The sequence below is a fragment of the Silurus aristotelis genome, assembly GCF_946808225.1.
Source record: "Silurus aristotelis genome assembly, chromosome: 10".
Classification (NCBI taxonomy): Eukaryota; Metazoa; Chordata; class Actinopteri; order Siluriformes; family Siluridae; genus Silurus; species Silurus aristotelis.
The window spans coordinates 15,378,695-15,395,276 of record NC_139583.1 but is presented as its reverse complement, the minus strand read 5'-3'; the positions used below and the strand labels follow the sequence as shown (position 1 = coordinate 15,395,276).

Below are 16,582 nucleotides of genomic sequence, written 5' to 3'. Positions count from 1 at the left end.
TAACTGCAAACAAAGGCTACTGTACCAAATATTAACATTGACTTTCTCAGGTGTTCAAATACTTATTTGCAGCTGTATCATACAAATAAATAGTTAAAAAATCATACATTGTGATTTCTGGATTTTTTTTTTAGATTATGTCTGTCACAGTGGACATGCACCTACGATGACAATTTCAGACCCCTCCATGATTTCTAAGTGGGAGAACTTGCAAAATAGCAGGGTGTTCAAATACTTATTTTCCTCACTGTATATACATATACACTGTATTTACTGTATATACTGTATATATATATATATATATATATATATATATATATATATATATATATATATATATATATATATATATATATATATTACTATGTTGTGTGTATTTTCTTATACCATCAGCAATGTGACCAATATTATCATCTGATACATAGGTAGGGAATGAACTAGAACCCTAACTTTATTTGCTTTCTGTTTAGGGCACTACTTGTTTCTTCTCTTTAAGACCTGGACTCAGTTCTAGTTTTCTTACATTCTGCCTTTTTATGGAGACTGTGTGTCGTTTTTTATTAATTCCTCTGCTTTTCTCCAGTCTCCCTGGGGTGTATCCTCATTTACTTTTTGCACTTTTAACACTCTCTGTCTCAGCAAACCAATTTATCTCTACATGCTTGAATGCTACTTACGCTTAGCCATAACACTTCACTTTGCCATCTATCTCTTTTTTGGTTTTCCTGTTTTTGTTCATATTCTGGAACTAGGAGTATGAGACTGTCTGAATAAATCCACGTGTGAGATTACACACAAGAACACACACACACACACACATACACACACACAAAAACTCTCACTTGCCTTTGGCAACACAACAGTCAAGCTTGTTTCCAACACCCATTAATAAGAGCAGGATGAGTGTGTGCTCTTGGAGACCACATCAGACCTGCTGCCTGTGATCAAAGGTTAGCCAGAGACTGAGACCAATGTGTGTGTTCGAGCATGTGCTTGTGCGTGAAGCCGATTATTGACCGAATAATATAGTGCTGTAAAGATTTCTGGAAAAATACTAGATATACTATATCTATATTTATAATACTATACAAGAAACTGGATACTATCTTTATAAATGATTCTATGAAGTGGTTAGTTTAGGTGGATAGACATACTGTAACATTGGTTTCCATTAAAAAAACTAAGAACAGATCTTGTCTGTTTGAATGTGTGCCACTCAAGAGACAGGAGGACAGTAAAACATTATAATGACCACTAAAGTAGTGAACCTGGAGTTTAGCCCTGCAGCAGCTGCCTAACAGGAACCAATTACAGCTTGAAAGTTTGTTTACTACATCGAACACACATGACACGTCACACACAGCTAAAATGCACACTCATCAACATTGGATGAGTGTGATTGTGTGTGTGTGTGTGTGTGTGTGTGTGTGTGTGTGTGTGTGTGTGTGTGTGTGTGTGTGTGTGTGTGTGTGTGTGTGTGTGTTACACCAGGACCTCTACACTGCCATGCTTTTTTCAGCTATGCAATACAAAGCCAGGCCCGTGCCTCGTTTTAATATCTCAGGCCTTTGATGAGAATCACTGGAGCACATATAAAGAGGCTTCAAGCGCGCTCATGTTTATACTGAGGAGCAGCACTGGGCTCATCCTCCCTCCGGCTCTGTCCCAAACCCATGCTGCCTTTGTGGGCAGTTAATGAAAGGCCACAGGCTGTGGCTCCGCATGGGAAACCAGAGGTTTCTCCCTTTCTTCATCCTCCACCTGTAGGCCCACCACAACAGCTCTAGGTCTGGTGTCCTCTTTCCCATCAACTTCCATCTCTTTTTTCCTTCTTCCATGTCGTGCTAGCAGAGCAGAAAATGAGTCCACAGCAGGTAACGGAGGACATCCCACTAGACAAAAAAGACGTACTGTGTCTTCATAGACAATGACACACATTCACTGACCTCTTTAACTCTGCCCTGCAGGGAGGAGTTTGTGTGTGTGTGTGTGTGTGTGTGTGTGTGTGTGTGTGTGTGTGTGTGTGTGTGTGTGTGTGTGTGTGTGTGTGTGTGTGTGTATATGTGTGTGTATATGTGTGTGTGTGTGTGTAAGTGTGTGTGTGTGTGTGTGTGTGTGTGTGTGTGTGTGTGTGTGTGTGTGTGTGTGTGTGTGTGTGTGTGTGTGTGTGTGTGTGTGTGTATGTGGAGAGTGTGTGTGTGTATGTGGAGAGTGTGTAGGGGTCACAGATGAAGACTCTAGTGACTTAACATACCAGCAGGCAGAGAACAGTAGGTGAAGCTTGTGGCACAACAAAATAGCCGCATACACCCAAAAGAGCAACCTGAACACTTAACTCAGGCAGTAAAAACACAATTTATTTTTGTGAATAGGTTTTGCATTAATTATCCTATTAAAGATTAAAGTTGTGCTTTTTTTGAACACCCTATTCCACATTAAGTCCACATTTGCTGTTATAATATCCTCTACTCTTCTGGTAAGATGTGTCACCAAAATTTTGTAGTGTGACTGTGGGGATTTGGGCTCATTCAGCCACAAGGTCAAGTACTAATGCAGGGTGAGGAGACCTGGGGTGCAGTGAGCTTTTCATGTCATCCCGAGGGTGTTCAAAAGGATTGATGTCAGAGCTCTATTGCAGTGTCCCACTCAAGATACCACTCAAGATATTTTACTCTGACCCATGTACACCATATCTACATGGAGCTGGCTTTGCGCAGAGGGGAATTGTCATGTTACAGGTTTAGGGCTCCTAATTTAAGTGAAGAGAAAATGTTAATGCTACGACTTTCAAAGACATCCTATACAATTGTGTGCCACTAAATTTGTTGTAACAGTTTGGGGAAGAACCCCAAATGTCTGGAAAAGTCAGGTGACATTTATATGTTAAGCATTGATTAGTCGTCTACTCTTTGAAACATAAGATCCAATATGACAAATAATGAGAGATAAACAATGACAATGGAATGTCTAAAACATTATGTTCCATTTGATTTGATTTTCAAAAGCATAGCAGGATAATCAGGTGAAGGAAAATACATTTTTAGGTAGTTCTGAGGGACATTTTAAACAATTGTTCTAATAGCTTGTTAGAGCTCGAAACTATTTCAAAAGTAATGTCTCCACATATTCCTCTCTAAATAAATAGACATTTCTGAAGACTTTACTAGAAGATTTTGTTCTAATTCTGGCTGAAGTTCCACATTTCACAAACTTAAATATATTTGTGAAATTGCATTATCATGCTTTTGGATGGTAGAAACATGTTTTAGACTGTTGTACAAGAGACATATTCCATTTAACAAAGAGGTAAGGCAACATAATTCCAATTTTTACGATTAAAGGAGAATATCATGCTCTCCTTTCTTTCTCTCTCTCTCTTTCCTCCTAGAGCCACTTATGATTCTGAGCTAAAAGCATTTTTTAAGTACGAGTTGTTCTTCTGTCAGTCAGAGGGAAGAATATCAAGCACAGAGGAATGTAGGGAAAGACATATTACAGCCTTGCCAGAGGAATGGCAACAACTCAAACACACACGCATGCACAACACACGAGAGAGACACCCTGTACGTGTATGTGCATGTGTGTGTGTGTGTGTGTGTGTGTGTGTGTGTGTGTGTGTGTGTGTGTGTGTGTGTGTGTGTGTGTGTGCACGCGTGTATGTGTGTGTGTGTGTGTGTGTGTGTGTGTGTGTGTGTGTGTGTGTGTGTGTGTGTGTGTGTTATAATGGAACAGTACTGAAAATAAATACTCAAAATGGTAAGATGGATGTGAGGCACTACACTACATTCTCACCAAAATAAACAGTTTGTGACACTAAAACACATCGTACACGTGGGTGTTTATTTTTACTATAGCTTATGAATTCAATATGATTCTAGTTAAATCTGATGGCTGAGCTCTGTATTACCGGAGGCTAAATCCACATGCATGCTTTCACTGCTCAAGTTCACCAGCACCTCTCTATTCCCAATAAGAGCTGCTGCTGAAGATAAGCTTACAAAACCTTCCTCATCCCCTCTCCTCCTCTCTGGATTTCTCTGCCTGTTACAATGTGCAGTATACTGCAACATGGTCCCCTGAGCTTATGCATGTGCTTTTGGAAAGGGATTATCACATAGTAAGCGGAATTTAAGACTGGCTTTAACAGATCACAAGAGGTCAGCTGAGACATAGAGATGTTCACATCTCGATTTTTCGAGCACCTTCTCTGGCCACTTGTGACATTTCATGAATAGAAAGATTTACCAAATCTACCACAAGCAACATATTAAATGAAAAGCAGTTCCAATAATATCAGCCTTGTATAACTCAAATAACTGTATATTGTAAACCAGCTTTTAAATAGCTGTGAATGATAACTACTTTTAAATGCAGACTCCATGGTATCGTCCATGGTAGCTTTAGTTATCAAATCACACATATTAAAAGAAAATATTGACCAAAGTAAATGAAGTAAAATAATAATATTAATAACGATTTAAGCTACAATGGATTTGCAGTTGCAATTGTATTTGCATTTTTTTAAAGTTTTGCCTGGATGCTACTGCACAGTCTGAACATACTGGAAACATACAGTACATACAGCTGTGAGGTTTTTGATGTACAGTAAACAAGGCTATAACAATACAATGGTTAGCATTGCACTGGTTAACATTCACGTTGAAAAACATTTTGTTTGGTTTATATGCCTGACATAATGATGAAGACATGATGGACAATACCTTATAGAGATCACATGTATAGAATGATGCATGCCATCTGTAGTATAATTTGCCCTTTCTTAAATATGGGTTAAAACATGTTTGTGTAAACAAACATTTTTATAGATTATTTATCTTAATCTCATACTGAAAATACAAGAGAATTCTAAAACCAAAAAGCTGACTATATTGGCTTTTATATATATCTATATCTGACTTGTACTTCCTCACATGAAAACACACCACAATGACCACATGAAGAGCTTTTAAGGTTCCATTTCCTTCAGCACTGTTTACACTGATCACCACTTAGACATAGGGAAAAAACATTTACATTAAAAGTTTAATTTGTATTGAAATACAATCTAAACAATTGCCTTGGGTAATACAGAATGTCAGGATTAATATCAGGAACAGGTTTATACTTCACATCAATTTATTCATGCGTATGTGCACCATTTGTTCCTTTCTCACAATGTTCAGCTTTCTTTCAGTTCATGTTTCATATGGTTCTGTTTACTCATGTGTGCACAGAGCTGCAATTGCCACATCATTCTGGTTAATGTGTAACTAAGCAACCAGGGAGTTTGTTAGCATCATTAAGGTATACAGTTAGGACATTATAACAGCATCTTAGTCAAAGGTAGGGAAAGATTAGTGTGTGCTCATTGTTTTACCAGACAGTATTGGCTATGACTATGCAGGTGGGGGAAGTACTTGAGAATAGCTTGCCTATAACACACAAGACAATATTGTATACACAAACTTCCAAATTATTTAAACCATGAACAATGAAAACATCATGTTATGTTTATTATAACAACTTAAAGAGTTCTGTAGATTCAGACTGTATTATTTTTTTTTTTTTATATCTATTTCTGGTGGATTTGTGCCATTCTTTTTTCTCAAAGGAATAAGAAATAATAAAAAAAAAAACACTGGCATTAAAAACAACACAGAGAGAAAAGAGACTCAAACTGACGGACAGAGTGCATAGGCATTTCAGTCTCTCAGAAAAGCGTGCTTGAGATTTGAGGGTCGTGTGTCTACACACCCCATCTGAAATCTGTTTTGATGTGACACCACTCCCAGCTGCTTTTGCTGCTTTAGTGCAATCAGACCCCCAACATGCCATTCACCCTTCAGGGACTAGGCAGCTGAACTGGATACAACCTCATATCAGCTTTTTCTTCTTCAAAGAAAGATCTCACTAACCCGTGCACACACAAACATACATGCACACATGAACCAGAATAATTTGTCAAGTGCTTTTAGCCCTAAATGTAATGTGTACAGTTTCTTGTTTCCAAAAAGAACTGAATGATCAAGACTGATCCTTCACTCTCTTTCGTTTGGGTATACTGTATGTATGTGGGTATGGTTCATCATCCTTTCTCCCAGTGTGGAATAATAGTTGGAAAGAAGGGGGCACTAGGACGCCTCAAGGCATTAAGTGGAAAAAAATATTATTGAAACGATTTTCCAATTCTGCAACTTTTAAAAATGACACTACACTGACAAGCGCTTAATAATAGCTACTGTCTAAAATGGGGTGTTTTCAGAGACAATGCAGAGAAACTGAGAAAACCTTGTGTTAGTCTCATGGAGCTGTTTGTTATGTGTCAGATGTGAGCCAGACAATGATTGTGTTATCACTAATATGTGAGCTCTAGCAATGACACATATGTGCCTCGTTCTTTGTTTTTCTAATCGAGCGACTGTTCGGTAGAAGTGCAGAAGTGTCTGGTCATTACACAGAAGTCATTTGTGCACAGTCTTACACAAGACTTATTTTGTATAATTGACTTTCAGTCCAACTAGAAACACTAGCTCAAACAATTACCTGCTATAGCCCTCTGTAGGACATTGCAAAAACAAAACATGGAATTGATAGCTCAGTGTTTTAGCTGCCACAGTTGGGTCATTGAGCAAGGCTCTTTACTACTTGGACTACTAGTGTCTGCCAAAGGAATAAAAATAATGAAAAGTATGTAAATTCTCGAAATTCCAATCCTAAATAAAATTCACAATGCTGTTATTTTACTCCATGAAACCACCAAGATTGTTTTGGGGAACCTGACAATAGGTACGGTAAGTTTAGCATGCTTAGTACTACTATAGACATGCACGTTTTAAAATTGGGTTTTATTGTAGCTATGTTTAGTACATATTATGCAGTGGAGATAGTTACTGTGCTGATTATATATGATACTGCCTGAGTTTACTAGGTATCTTTTGGTAACTTATTATAGTGACCATGAAATCACTATAGTTTTAATGTGGTAATTTCTGTAACCGGTAATAGTAAATGCGTGACAGTTATAAGGGGATTTCATTTTAACCTAGATTCTTTTCCAAATTGTAAGAAAAAAATGTGGAGGAAGGTAGGCATTTGTTTCCAGAACACACTGAAGAAACACCTGTGCCACTCCTCTTTTCCTTACATTTGACAATTATTTTACACTTCATTCACTCCTATTGCCGAAACACTGCTGGCATATGGCTCTGTGCTCCTGAGAGTCACAGGGAGGTGGGGCGGGGGGTGATACTGCCCACTGCAGGAAACCCAAAGATAACTGCTAAAACCACCTTCTCACCTTCCTCAACCCTACAATGTCTTCAGTTCCTGCTACTACATGCTACTGCATTATTTATAGCTTTATATTTAAATCTATTCTCTCTCTCTTTCTCTCTCTTCTTGCTTCTGTTGCCATTCTAAACTATTTCTCTTTCTATGTTACTTTCAGTCTCTTGCTAGCTGTACTCCAATATAAATTTTGTTTGTGAATCTTTTCCTTTTGTGAATCTTTGACTACTGTATCTCAAACTTTCATGGGATTTCTGTTTGGTTGACGATGCTGTGTGAGTGTAATAATAATAATAATAATAATAATAATAATAATAATAATAATAATAATAATAATAATAATAATAATAATAATAATAATAATAATAATAATAATAATAATAATAATAAGACCCAGCTAGAGATTTTGGGTTTTTGGGGTAGAAACAGAAAGGTTTGTTTCTCAGGAGTTCAGATAACAAGTTTTAGATTTCAGTGGTTCAGTGTATTTTAAGTGGAACTAAAGCCCATTTCCTGCTCTGGGATGTCTGTGTCTTGCTTGTCCCTACCTTCCCCAAGGTTTTGGGAGTGTCCCAGCCTCTCATTTCCATGGAAGGGGGAATCTGGTAGACCTCTTGTTTCAGGTTCAAAGAGGGGGGCACCTGATATACATCCTGTCCTCCACTTGTAGGTGGTACCTGGTAGATCTCCTGTCCTGGTGTGCCCATCGAGGGTGGCACCTGATAGATCTCCTGGCTCGCCAAGTGATATTTGCCAGCACCTTGTTTCTGTGTGAGGGGTGGAGCTTTAGGCTGGGTTTGTGGAGTCTGAGGCCCAGTGGGTACTTGGTATAGGCTGGGAGGGCTAATACAGGCTGGGTGCATTGCCGTGTACTGCGCGGCAGGGGAAGGTTTGGTATAGGCACTAGGTGGAATGCTGAGGTGGCTCTGAGATGAGCATAATGGAGAGCTGGAAAACTGTTGCTGCTGCTTGTCATACATGCCCACCAGGATCTTGAGGCGGTTGCCTGGTACAATGCCCTGGCGCCCATGCAGTGAGCAAAGCCACCAGCCATCCAGGCCTTGGGTGTCCCGCTCCAGCACTGTCATAATGTCACCCTTCCGAAAGGAGAGCTCATCCGGAGACTCTGCCACATTGTCATATAGAGCCTTGGCCAATACGTTCTGCATAAAATAAAATAAAAAAAGAGCTCATTAAAATTCATTAAGACATGTTTTGATTTGCAGAAGGACATATAGTTTGAAAAAAGCCTAAAGCCTTAGAAGGCCTACTGTGACTCCAGAATCCTTTATTCATGTTGAATATATTGATTTAATCATTTGACTCCTGTATTTTTACAGAACATAAATAGAAAAGAATAGAACATAAAATGAACATACACAAATGTAATAAACTAAAGTAATTGTGTTTCATAACAAATTACTTGGACAGTTAAGTTCTAGTTTGTACCCATATAACCTTTTTAAGCGTATTAAGTGTATTCAAGCGTATTAAAATCAAATCCCATTTTCTATTTGTTCTGTACCAGGGTGGTTCCATAAACAAATCTTGCATATCGTGTTATAGTAGTTAGCAGCAATATTAGTGACATAAGCACAGTAACAATGTAACAATAGATACAACAAAGATTAGCACAATGGTACAATACAAACAGTTCTTGACAAGGGTCAGAAATTGAATGAGTTCTAAATAATATGCATACAGAAAAAATATTAAATTATATGGGCCTAAAATAACTTCCACTGATTCATAAATAGCAAAGCAAGTACTTGTGTCAGTTGGAGAGACAGGTGAGTATGTTATTTTAAAATGCAAAGTGCCATATTGTGAGCATCTCTGAGTCTCTGCATTTCACAACAAGGACTCCATCTGTCCTATAGTCTTAAACAGCCACCCACAAGCAGTGCCAACTGTTTACACTAAACAAATGTTTGCTTTCAGGCCCCCATACCAGCAATAGGGAATGGTATAGCCTGGTACATGCAGCATGCCTTCCAGTGCTCTATGAAGCTCCAGCAAGCAACAATGGCTCTCTAGCACTCTCCTCTAGCCAAATAAACATGTGATTGGCTAATTGTGGGGATGTCCTAATTTCAGGTTAATTAACAACAGCTTGACAATGTGTTGGGCAAAGAAGAGAGAGAGAGAGAGAGAGAGAGAGAGAGAGAGAGAGAGAGAGAGAGAGAGAGAGAGAGTGAGAAAGAAAGAAAGAGAGAGAGAGAGAGAAAGAGAGAGAGAGAGAGAGAGAGAGAGAGAGAGAGAGAGAGAGAGAGAGAGAGAGAGAGAAGAGATAGTGAGATAGTACTCTACAATGATAGTGATTTCATTCACCCGTCAAGTTATGTTGTGTAAGGGGATAAGAAAAAGGGACAATATATATACAATCAAACACACACACAAAATCCCTAAATAGCCTAAATGCTCCAGGGCACAAGCATCCCAGAGCACAATAGTTAGTGGTATTATGTGAGTCATGATTCATGAATGGGATCTCAATGGCTTTTCTGAATGCAAGTCTCCTTATTTTGCATGTATATGTACGTAGAGATCTGTGCTGAGAGTTGCAGGGTTGTGATGAATGCTGGGTCTGTGTGTTGTGCTGGAGAAGTGAGAAGAAGTGCATGTAGGCCATATCTCCCTGATGAATGCACTGCTTGTGTAGCCCGACTCACTATGGTATCTCCCTCAGGCCTGAGTGCAATATAATAAACCAGAGTGGCTTACTGCCGGCAAGCAGCTGGCTGAGACGTCACCGTCCAGGCTTGGCGCATGCACGCACACACACTCTAATGCCAAAATAATGAGACGCTCTCAAGACTAGTTGAAAGAGCTCTTTGACTCGCCAGGCTTTCTCCATAGAGACAGTTTAAATCAAATCAAAAGCTCTTGCACTGGAATTTCAGGTGCATTTTTGAAGCCAATCTGGACTTATTTTGGAAATATTGGACATACTGCTGATACACTATGGTGGGATCCAACTGAGAATTACTTTGTGCAGTGTGATAATAAAGCCTTGTGGCTGGCTATATGGTCTGTCTTTCTCTGTCACAGTATCCATTCTGTCTTTCGACATGCTCTATCTTCTCTCCAGCCATGATTTTGTGATCTATTGATAAGATCAAAAATTTTTGGGGGGGGGAACTTCCTGCCAGGAAGAGGAATCCTCTGGAGAGTTTATGACATCACAAGGAGCTGAACTTTGTCTCCATTATTGAAGTTTGCCAAACTTCGGGCTACTTCTCTCTCACACTCCTTCAAAATTCCCTTAGTGTTTCTTGCTCCCGCTCTCTCTGAACACCGGAAGTGTTTAATAAATGAATCATATGTCTTTTGTATTGACTCGGTGGCACAATGACAAATCGTAATTTTGTTTAGATTCACGTAGTCAATAAGACAGATAGAACAATGTATCTCTTTATTCATCCCAGAGGGAAATGTACAAGATTTAACTACACTATATGATTATGTACCTTTATCAAAATGTTGTGCCAGCACATAGACCTTGTGTCAAGATAAATTATATGTGTTCTATAAAATTATATAAGTTCTATAGTGATTTGGTTTACACCACTGGGGGGAAATAAACTTCTATTTTCAGAACTTTTGTTTGATAAAATGTGACAAATAGTGAGAAACTGAAGACAGCTTGACCAAATGCTTCCCTATTTCTTGACAAAAAAGTTTATTAAGCACATGCAAAAAGAGAAAACTAGAATAAAGAGGAGAAGAAAGAGCAATAGGCAGAGAATGAGGACAAAAACAGAAAGAGACAGAGTGTAAAAGAAAAAGGAAATGTATCATCCATGAGACTATATGCCCACCCATTTGCATTTAAAAGGATTACAAGCAGGACAGGGGCAAGCCATTAACAATGGTCATGAGAGAAAGTGTATAAGATAAGAAATGTAGAGGAGTAAAGTTCCACAGGATTTAAAAGAGGAAGTTTTGAAGCAAGGGAAGGAAGTTTTGAAGCAAGGGAAGGAAGTTTTGAAGCAAAGGAAGGAAATTGGCTGCATGGGTTCATTTATTGGTAAGTGAACAAGAAATAATGTAGCAGCTAGTGGAGCGTGCTCAGTACAGAAAAGTCAATGGATGGGAAGCCATAGGCAAAAGAACAGGGGAAGTGTATGTGTGCATAGGTTGTGTAGGCGTTGCACAATTTGTCTTCTGCCTTTGCCCAGGAGAAACATTAGTAAAGCCAGCAAAGTTTATGGTTTGTGTCAGGAAGGCAGGTTTTTATATTTTTGTAGAGACATTTGCTTTTCCTAATGAGTAAATCAGTTTTTAGGTTACAGAACTTGCAGCTTTGATTTAACAAAAAGATAAAAAGGGTTTTTTTGCTACTGAGGTTAATGATAGTTTTAGGTCAAGCATAAACATTAATTAGATGCATTAATAAATGTGTAAACAGCAGGTCACAAAAGTTGTGTGAGTGCACAAGCATGTGTGTATGTTTTTTTTTTATGTATTTGGTCTCGCTCTCTTTCTCTCTCTCTCTCTCTTCTCTCGGTCGAGCTGGGGATGGTTTCTCATCAACACCCTGGGGATCCATGAAATTACAGAGTAAGAATGGGAGCTTTGAGGATTTGGACTGTAGTTAATGGCAACAGTCTGCTACACTGACTCAGGACTACAGTTTGCATCTGACCACCATCACTGTACCCCGCAAATTGGTTTATTTGTAATAAATGGACATTTGGTGCCACCCAGATGAGGATAGGTTCCCTCTTGAGTCTGGTTTCTCTCAAGGTTCCTTCCTTGTACCATCTCAGGAAGTTTTTCCTTGCCACAGTAGCCACAGGCTTGTTCATCAGGGACAATTTTACACTTATAAAGAACATATTTTTTATTCTTTATCACCACATTATCTGTGTAAAGCTGCTTTGAGACAATGTTCATTGTTACAAGCGCTATACAAAATAAAAAAAAATTAAAAATGTAATTGAATAGTTGCTCTATTATTTTCTCACAGGCCCTGAAAAAAACACCATCACCACCAACAAAAATTTTATTAGATTTAAACCAAACGGACTCAACACATAAGCAGCACTGCCTTCTTTTCTTATGGACACCTGAACTTATTGCATCCCTTTTTTATTTCTCTTTTATATTCTACTATTGAAACAACAATATAATATACAATAACAACAATATAATAAACAATTAACATTAAAAACTAGAGCTATGTTTATCAGCGTTTTACTGCAAATCGCTGTCAAGATTGTTTTGTAATTTGTGAAACTTGGTGTTTGACTAAGCAGGAGTTGGGAAAAAATTGCAACAAGCCAGTGATTAGCCTGAGGTATTCAGACAGTGAGGTCAGACTGGACTGATGGTTGCCTTGCTGTAGAAGACAAATCATGAAATGGAACTGGCAGACTCCCTTGTATGTTATTGTCTTGGCGAGTCGGTGTGTGTGTGTGTGTGTGTGTGTGTGTGTGTGTGTGTGTGTGTGTGTGTGTGTGTGTGTGTGTGTGTGTGAGAGAGAGAGAGAGAGAGAGAGAGAGAGAGAGAGAGAGAGAGAGAGAGAGAGAGAGAGAGAGACTCACACCCCATAAAGAGATGTGTCAAGTAAAAAAAGAGGAGACTGAACTTAGAAAAAAACAAGTCCGCCAAACAGTTTGTAAATTTTAGTTTGTGAGATTTGTAAGCATGTAGGAAGAGTCTGCAGCCCAAAATACCTTTGCTTCATGCACAATGACCATTTACAAAGAAAACAGGTACTATGAACCTTATTCCTCATATGACTCTGAGCTACTTGAGGTAGAAAACAATAGTGACCTACTCTAGTTTCAAGGTATATCTTAGCAGTGTTTGCTAGAGGCAAGCCTAAACTAGAAAGCAAACAAGCCACAAAAAAAAAACCTGGAAAAAAATATGCAGGTAGGGAAAATTAATTGTTAGGTGTGTGTACATGTCGGAAGTATAGAGAATGACAAATAAAAAAAAGAGGAACACAGTCAGTGGCCATCTTTTGGGTATACAAACTTGTAGAAACGGATTTGAGGAATCCGGTAACTTTGTGTATGCCTGTATATGTTTTTTGTGTACGATTTTCTCTGCAGGTCTAGGCACATCTCTGTCCTGCCACCATTCCACAGTGTCTATCCACCTCCTCCATAAAAACACATTCTGATCTGTCATACAGCTTTCTGACAACATACAACACACCTACGCACACAGACACACACCTGGTGCGTCACACATTGTCTACAAAGACTACAACTATAAGTCACTGTTGAAAAAAAAAACCTCAAAATACAAATAAATAAATAAATAAATAAAAGAAGAAGATATAAAAAAGAAGCTATAATAGTCCATGTTCACCAGCAGCATCTCCACGTATGTAAATATACATTCCCATACACTGAATACACTCGAAGAACAACAACATCACTACTGAGAATTATCATGCCCTTCCTGCTTTCCTTGAGGCAACAGAAAAACAAAGGCAGCTCTCCGGACCCTCCTTTCCTGATAGGTAAGTGTGTGTGCGTGTGTCACTGGTAAGAAAACATCTCACATTCTTGTAGCTGCAGGCTACATTCAAGTTCTGGCTTGCTGCCCACGTTCATCTTACCTGACTAACACAGTGAGTGTATGTGGGTGAAGGACATCCCTGTAAGCCGTGAAAACACCGTGCAGTTTAGATCAAAGGTACAGCACTTGTATCTAGCAGTGCATGTATAGAATAACTAACTTTAACCTTAAAAGGATTCATTTAAAACCACAGCTGCTATAGATTAACAATTGCAGGCAGATGCAGACACAATTAAAGAAAAGGTTCACTGAAATGTACTATATGGAATGTGTATGATGTATTTATAAGCTGGAGTTTTTTTTATTCCCATAATAATTGTCTGCCACACTGATGATTGTGAAGACATTCAGCAAACCCAAATGTTACTGATTACGGTCAGGCTTTACTTCTTTTATCAATCCCCATTTTACAGTGCTGTTTGATGCCTTATTAATGACAAGTATTGGAACAAACACGACACAAGTTCCGGAATACAAAGCAGTTATATGACACAATATAACTCGGCTAGTGAGCAATTTATGAGATGATAAGCACGATGCCGTTCATGATGATATTAGAACAAAAGATAACGCCCTGGAACTTTATCTGTTAGAGCAGGGAATATAACTGAGTAAGAGTAATTGCCTTGGGCCACAATTAGCCAGGAGTTGTAGGTAATGTCGGATACTGTTAACTGAAATGTAAGAGTAGGCTAATATGTAGGTGTAAAGATGTAAACCAAACAACTAAACATTTCAGCCGCTGAAGATTAAATGTCAAAACATGACAACTGCCTCTAAACTGTGCATGACTGTGTGAATTATGCCGTGAAATAGACTTATTAAATGAACATACAAGTCCTGGTGGATTTCTGCTTTGATTTAAGTTAGGACATGGAAAAAACCCTATATTGAAACAACAAGGACAAAGCACATTGTTGTGTTAACATTCCCTTCCTAAGCCCTGAGTCACAGACATTCATCATGGCATAAACATGAACAGAATTTTGACGGTTCCTGATGATCAATCCAAAGCTGTCTGCTCGAAGATTACAAGCAGTTCCCCACTCATTCAGAACACCACCCTGACCCCAGTCCAGCATTTCAGTGTATCAAAAAGATACAAAGGCAGGGAAAACTCTTCTGGATTAAATAACAAAAGGCAATTGTCTTAGCTTTTGCAATTCATTTGGCTTTCGTGTTACACCACTAACATTTCACAGCTAGATCCTTCCTAAGCTGAGCTGCTGTTGTCTATTTTCATTCTATTTTAACTAAGTTTGATTGCTTCATTTACAATGAATTAGCTTAAGGCTATCAGGTAAACAGCAATGTAAGGCATGCTTTGTTTGCGTCTCACACAAAAAAATCAAGATATGCTAAAGTAATAGAGCATTCTCATTCAAAAGGGAGAACCTTAGGGTTAGTGCATATTCATACAAAAAAAACTAAGCCCTAGGTATATATCTTTTACATACAGAAATTCATTACCTGGGCATTTGAAGTGCTATATTAAATATCTCTCTCTTTCATTAAGAGAAAGGGAAGTAGAAATTAATAGACAATCAGAGACAGAGACTGACAAATGGATGTAGAAAAACAATAAGTCAAGCAGAAAAAGAGGGATAAAGGGATACAGAACGGTCCTATATTTTTGCACTAAAATTTTAGTATTATAAATAGAAACTTAAGTGTTCTAACTATGAAACCACCCAGGCCTATCATCAACATAACTCAGTAAGATGTGGCTTTAACAAAGTTATTCCCAGTAGTAAATCCCAACCTAAACACAAAGTTTCTTTTTTAAGCAACCCATTTTGACTGTAGACTTGCCCAAGTTGACATTGGTGTGGAGGTTTGAGCAAGCACCAGTATCTATCTTTATCCAAGAAGTCTTTCACATGAAAATGCAGTTACTGCCCAAGCCTTAGTCACAACTCCAAGCAAACAATCTAGTTAAATTACAACTAGGGAACTAAGACTTCTTTCTATTAGTCACCAAACACATTTCCCTACGAGTAAAAGCCATTCTGGATTTTAGACCATCCCAATTCAGATCAAATGTTTTCAGCTCAGCATTGAGAAATACCTTCTACTCCAACCAATTACTAATGGCGTATAATGATCAGGCCTGGACTGTCATACCGCCAAGGAGTTTGTGAAGGTGGGGAATTGTACCCTCTTGAGCCACAGAGTTTGGCTCTGAGTCATAGCTGAGTCAATGGGAGAAATCACTGCACGAGTTGAGTTTAGAAATGCCTCTCTCTCTCTCTCTCTCTCTCTCTCTCTCTCTCTCTCATGTCTCTATCTCTCACTCATTCTCCTTCTCTCCATTTTTTCAGTCTTACACTCATAGCCACCATGGCACTCTTTATTTAGATGCTGATTCAGGATCAGCCTGATGAGCCAAGTTTCCATCAGCTGAGGGGGATTTAAACTAGTTAATAGTGTTGTTAAATTTATGCTAAACTTCTCTTTATAATGCAGTGACTAAGAAACAAAAAACTTTACTAATGGAAAGAGTTGTAAACCGGAAACTCTTTATTCACATAAAGCTAAATTTAGGAGCAACTAGATGATCAAAGCATTATGGCACTCAAACAGAGATCCACGTTGCTGTGCACAGGCAAAAGGCTTTCTGGTGGATTAGAAATATTCATATGCCATGCAGGGGGTCGACCCAGGCACGTAGGGAGCAAAGTCCTCCTTCGCTAGAACTAGGTCTGCTTTCCAAATACCAAAGCCCTGTGTCATTCCTGCCCTTACAAGCTGAGTG

At 38.6% G+C, this 16,582-nt stretch overlaps 1 protein-coding gene across 2 annotated transcripts in view; it reads right to left on the bottom strand.

The window, feature by feature from the left end:
• Positions 1-16,582, bottom strand: part of bcar1 (BCAR1 scaffold protein, Cas family member) — a 69,867-nt gene that overhangs the window by 15,180 nt on the left and 38,105 nt on the right. For both annotated transcript variants that reach the window (XM_083552655.1, XM_083552654.1), the window contains exon 2: positions 7,836-8,450. In XM_083552655.1, coding sequence (XP_083408781.1) covers positions 7,836-8,450 — 615 coding nt within the window. The remainder of the gene's footprint in view (positions 1-7,835; positions 8,451-16,582) is intronic.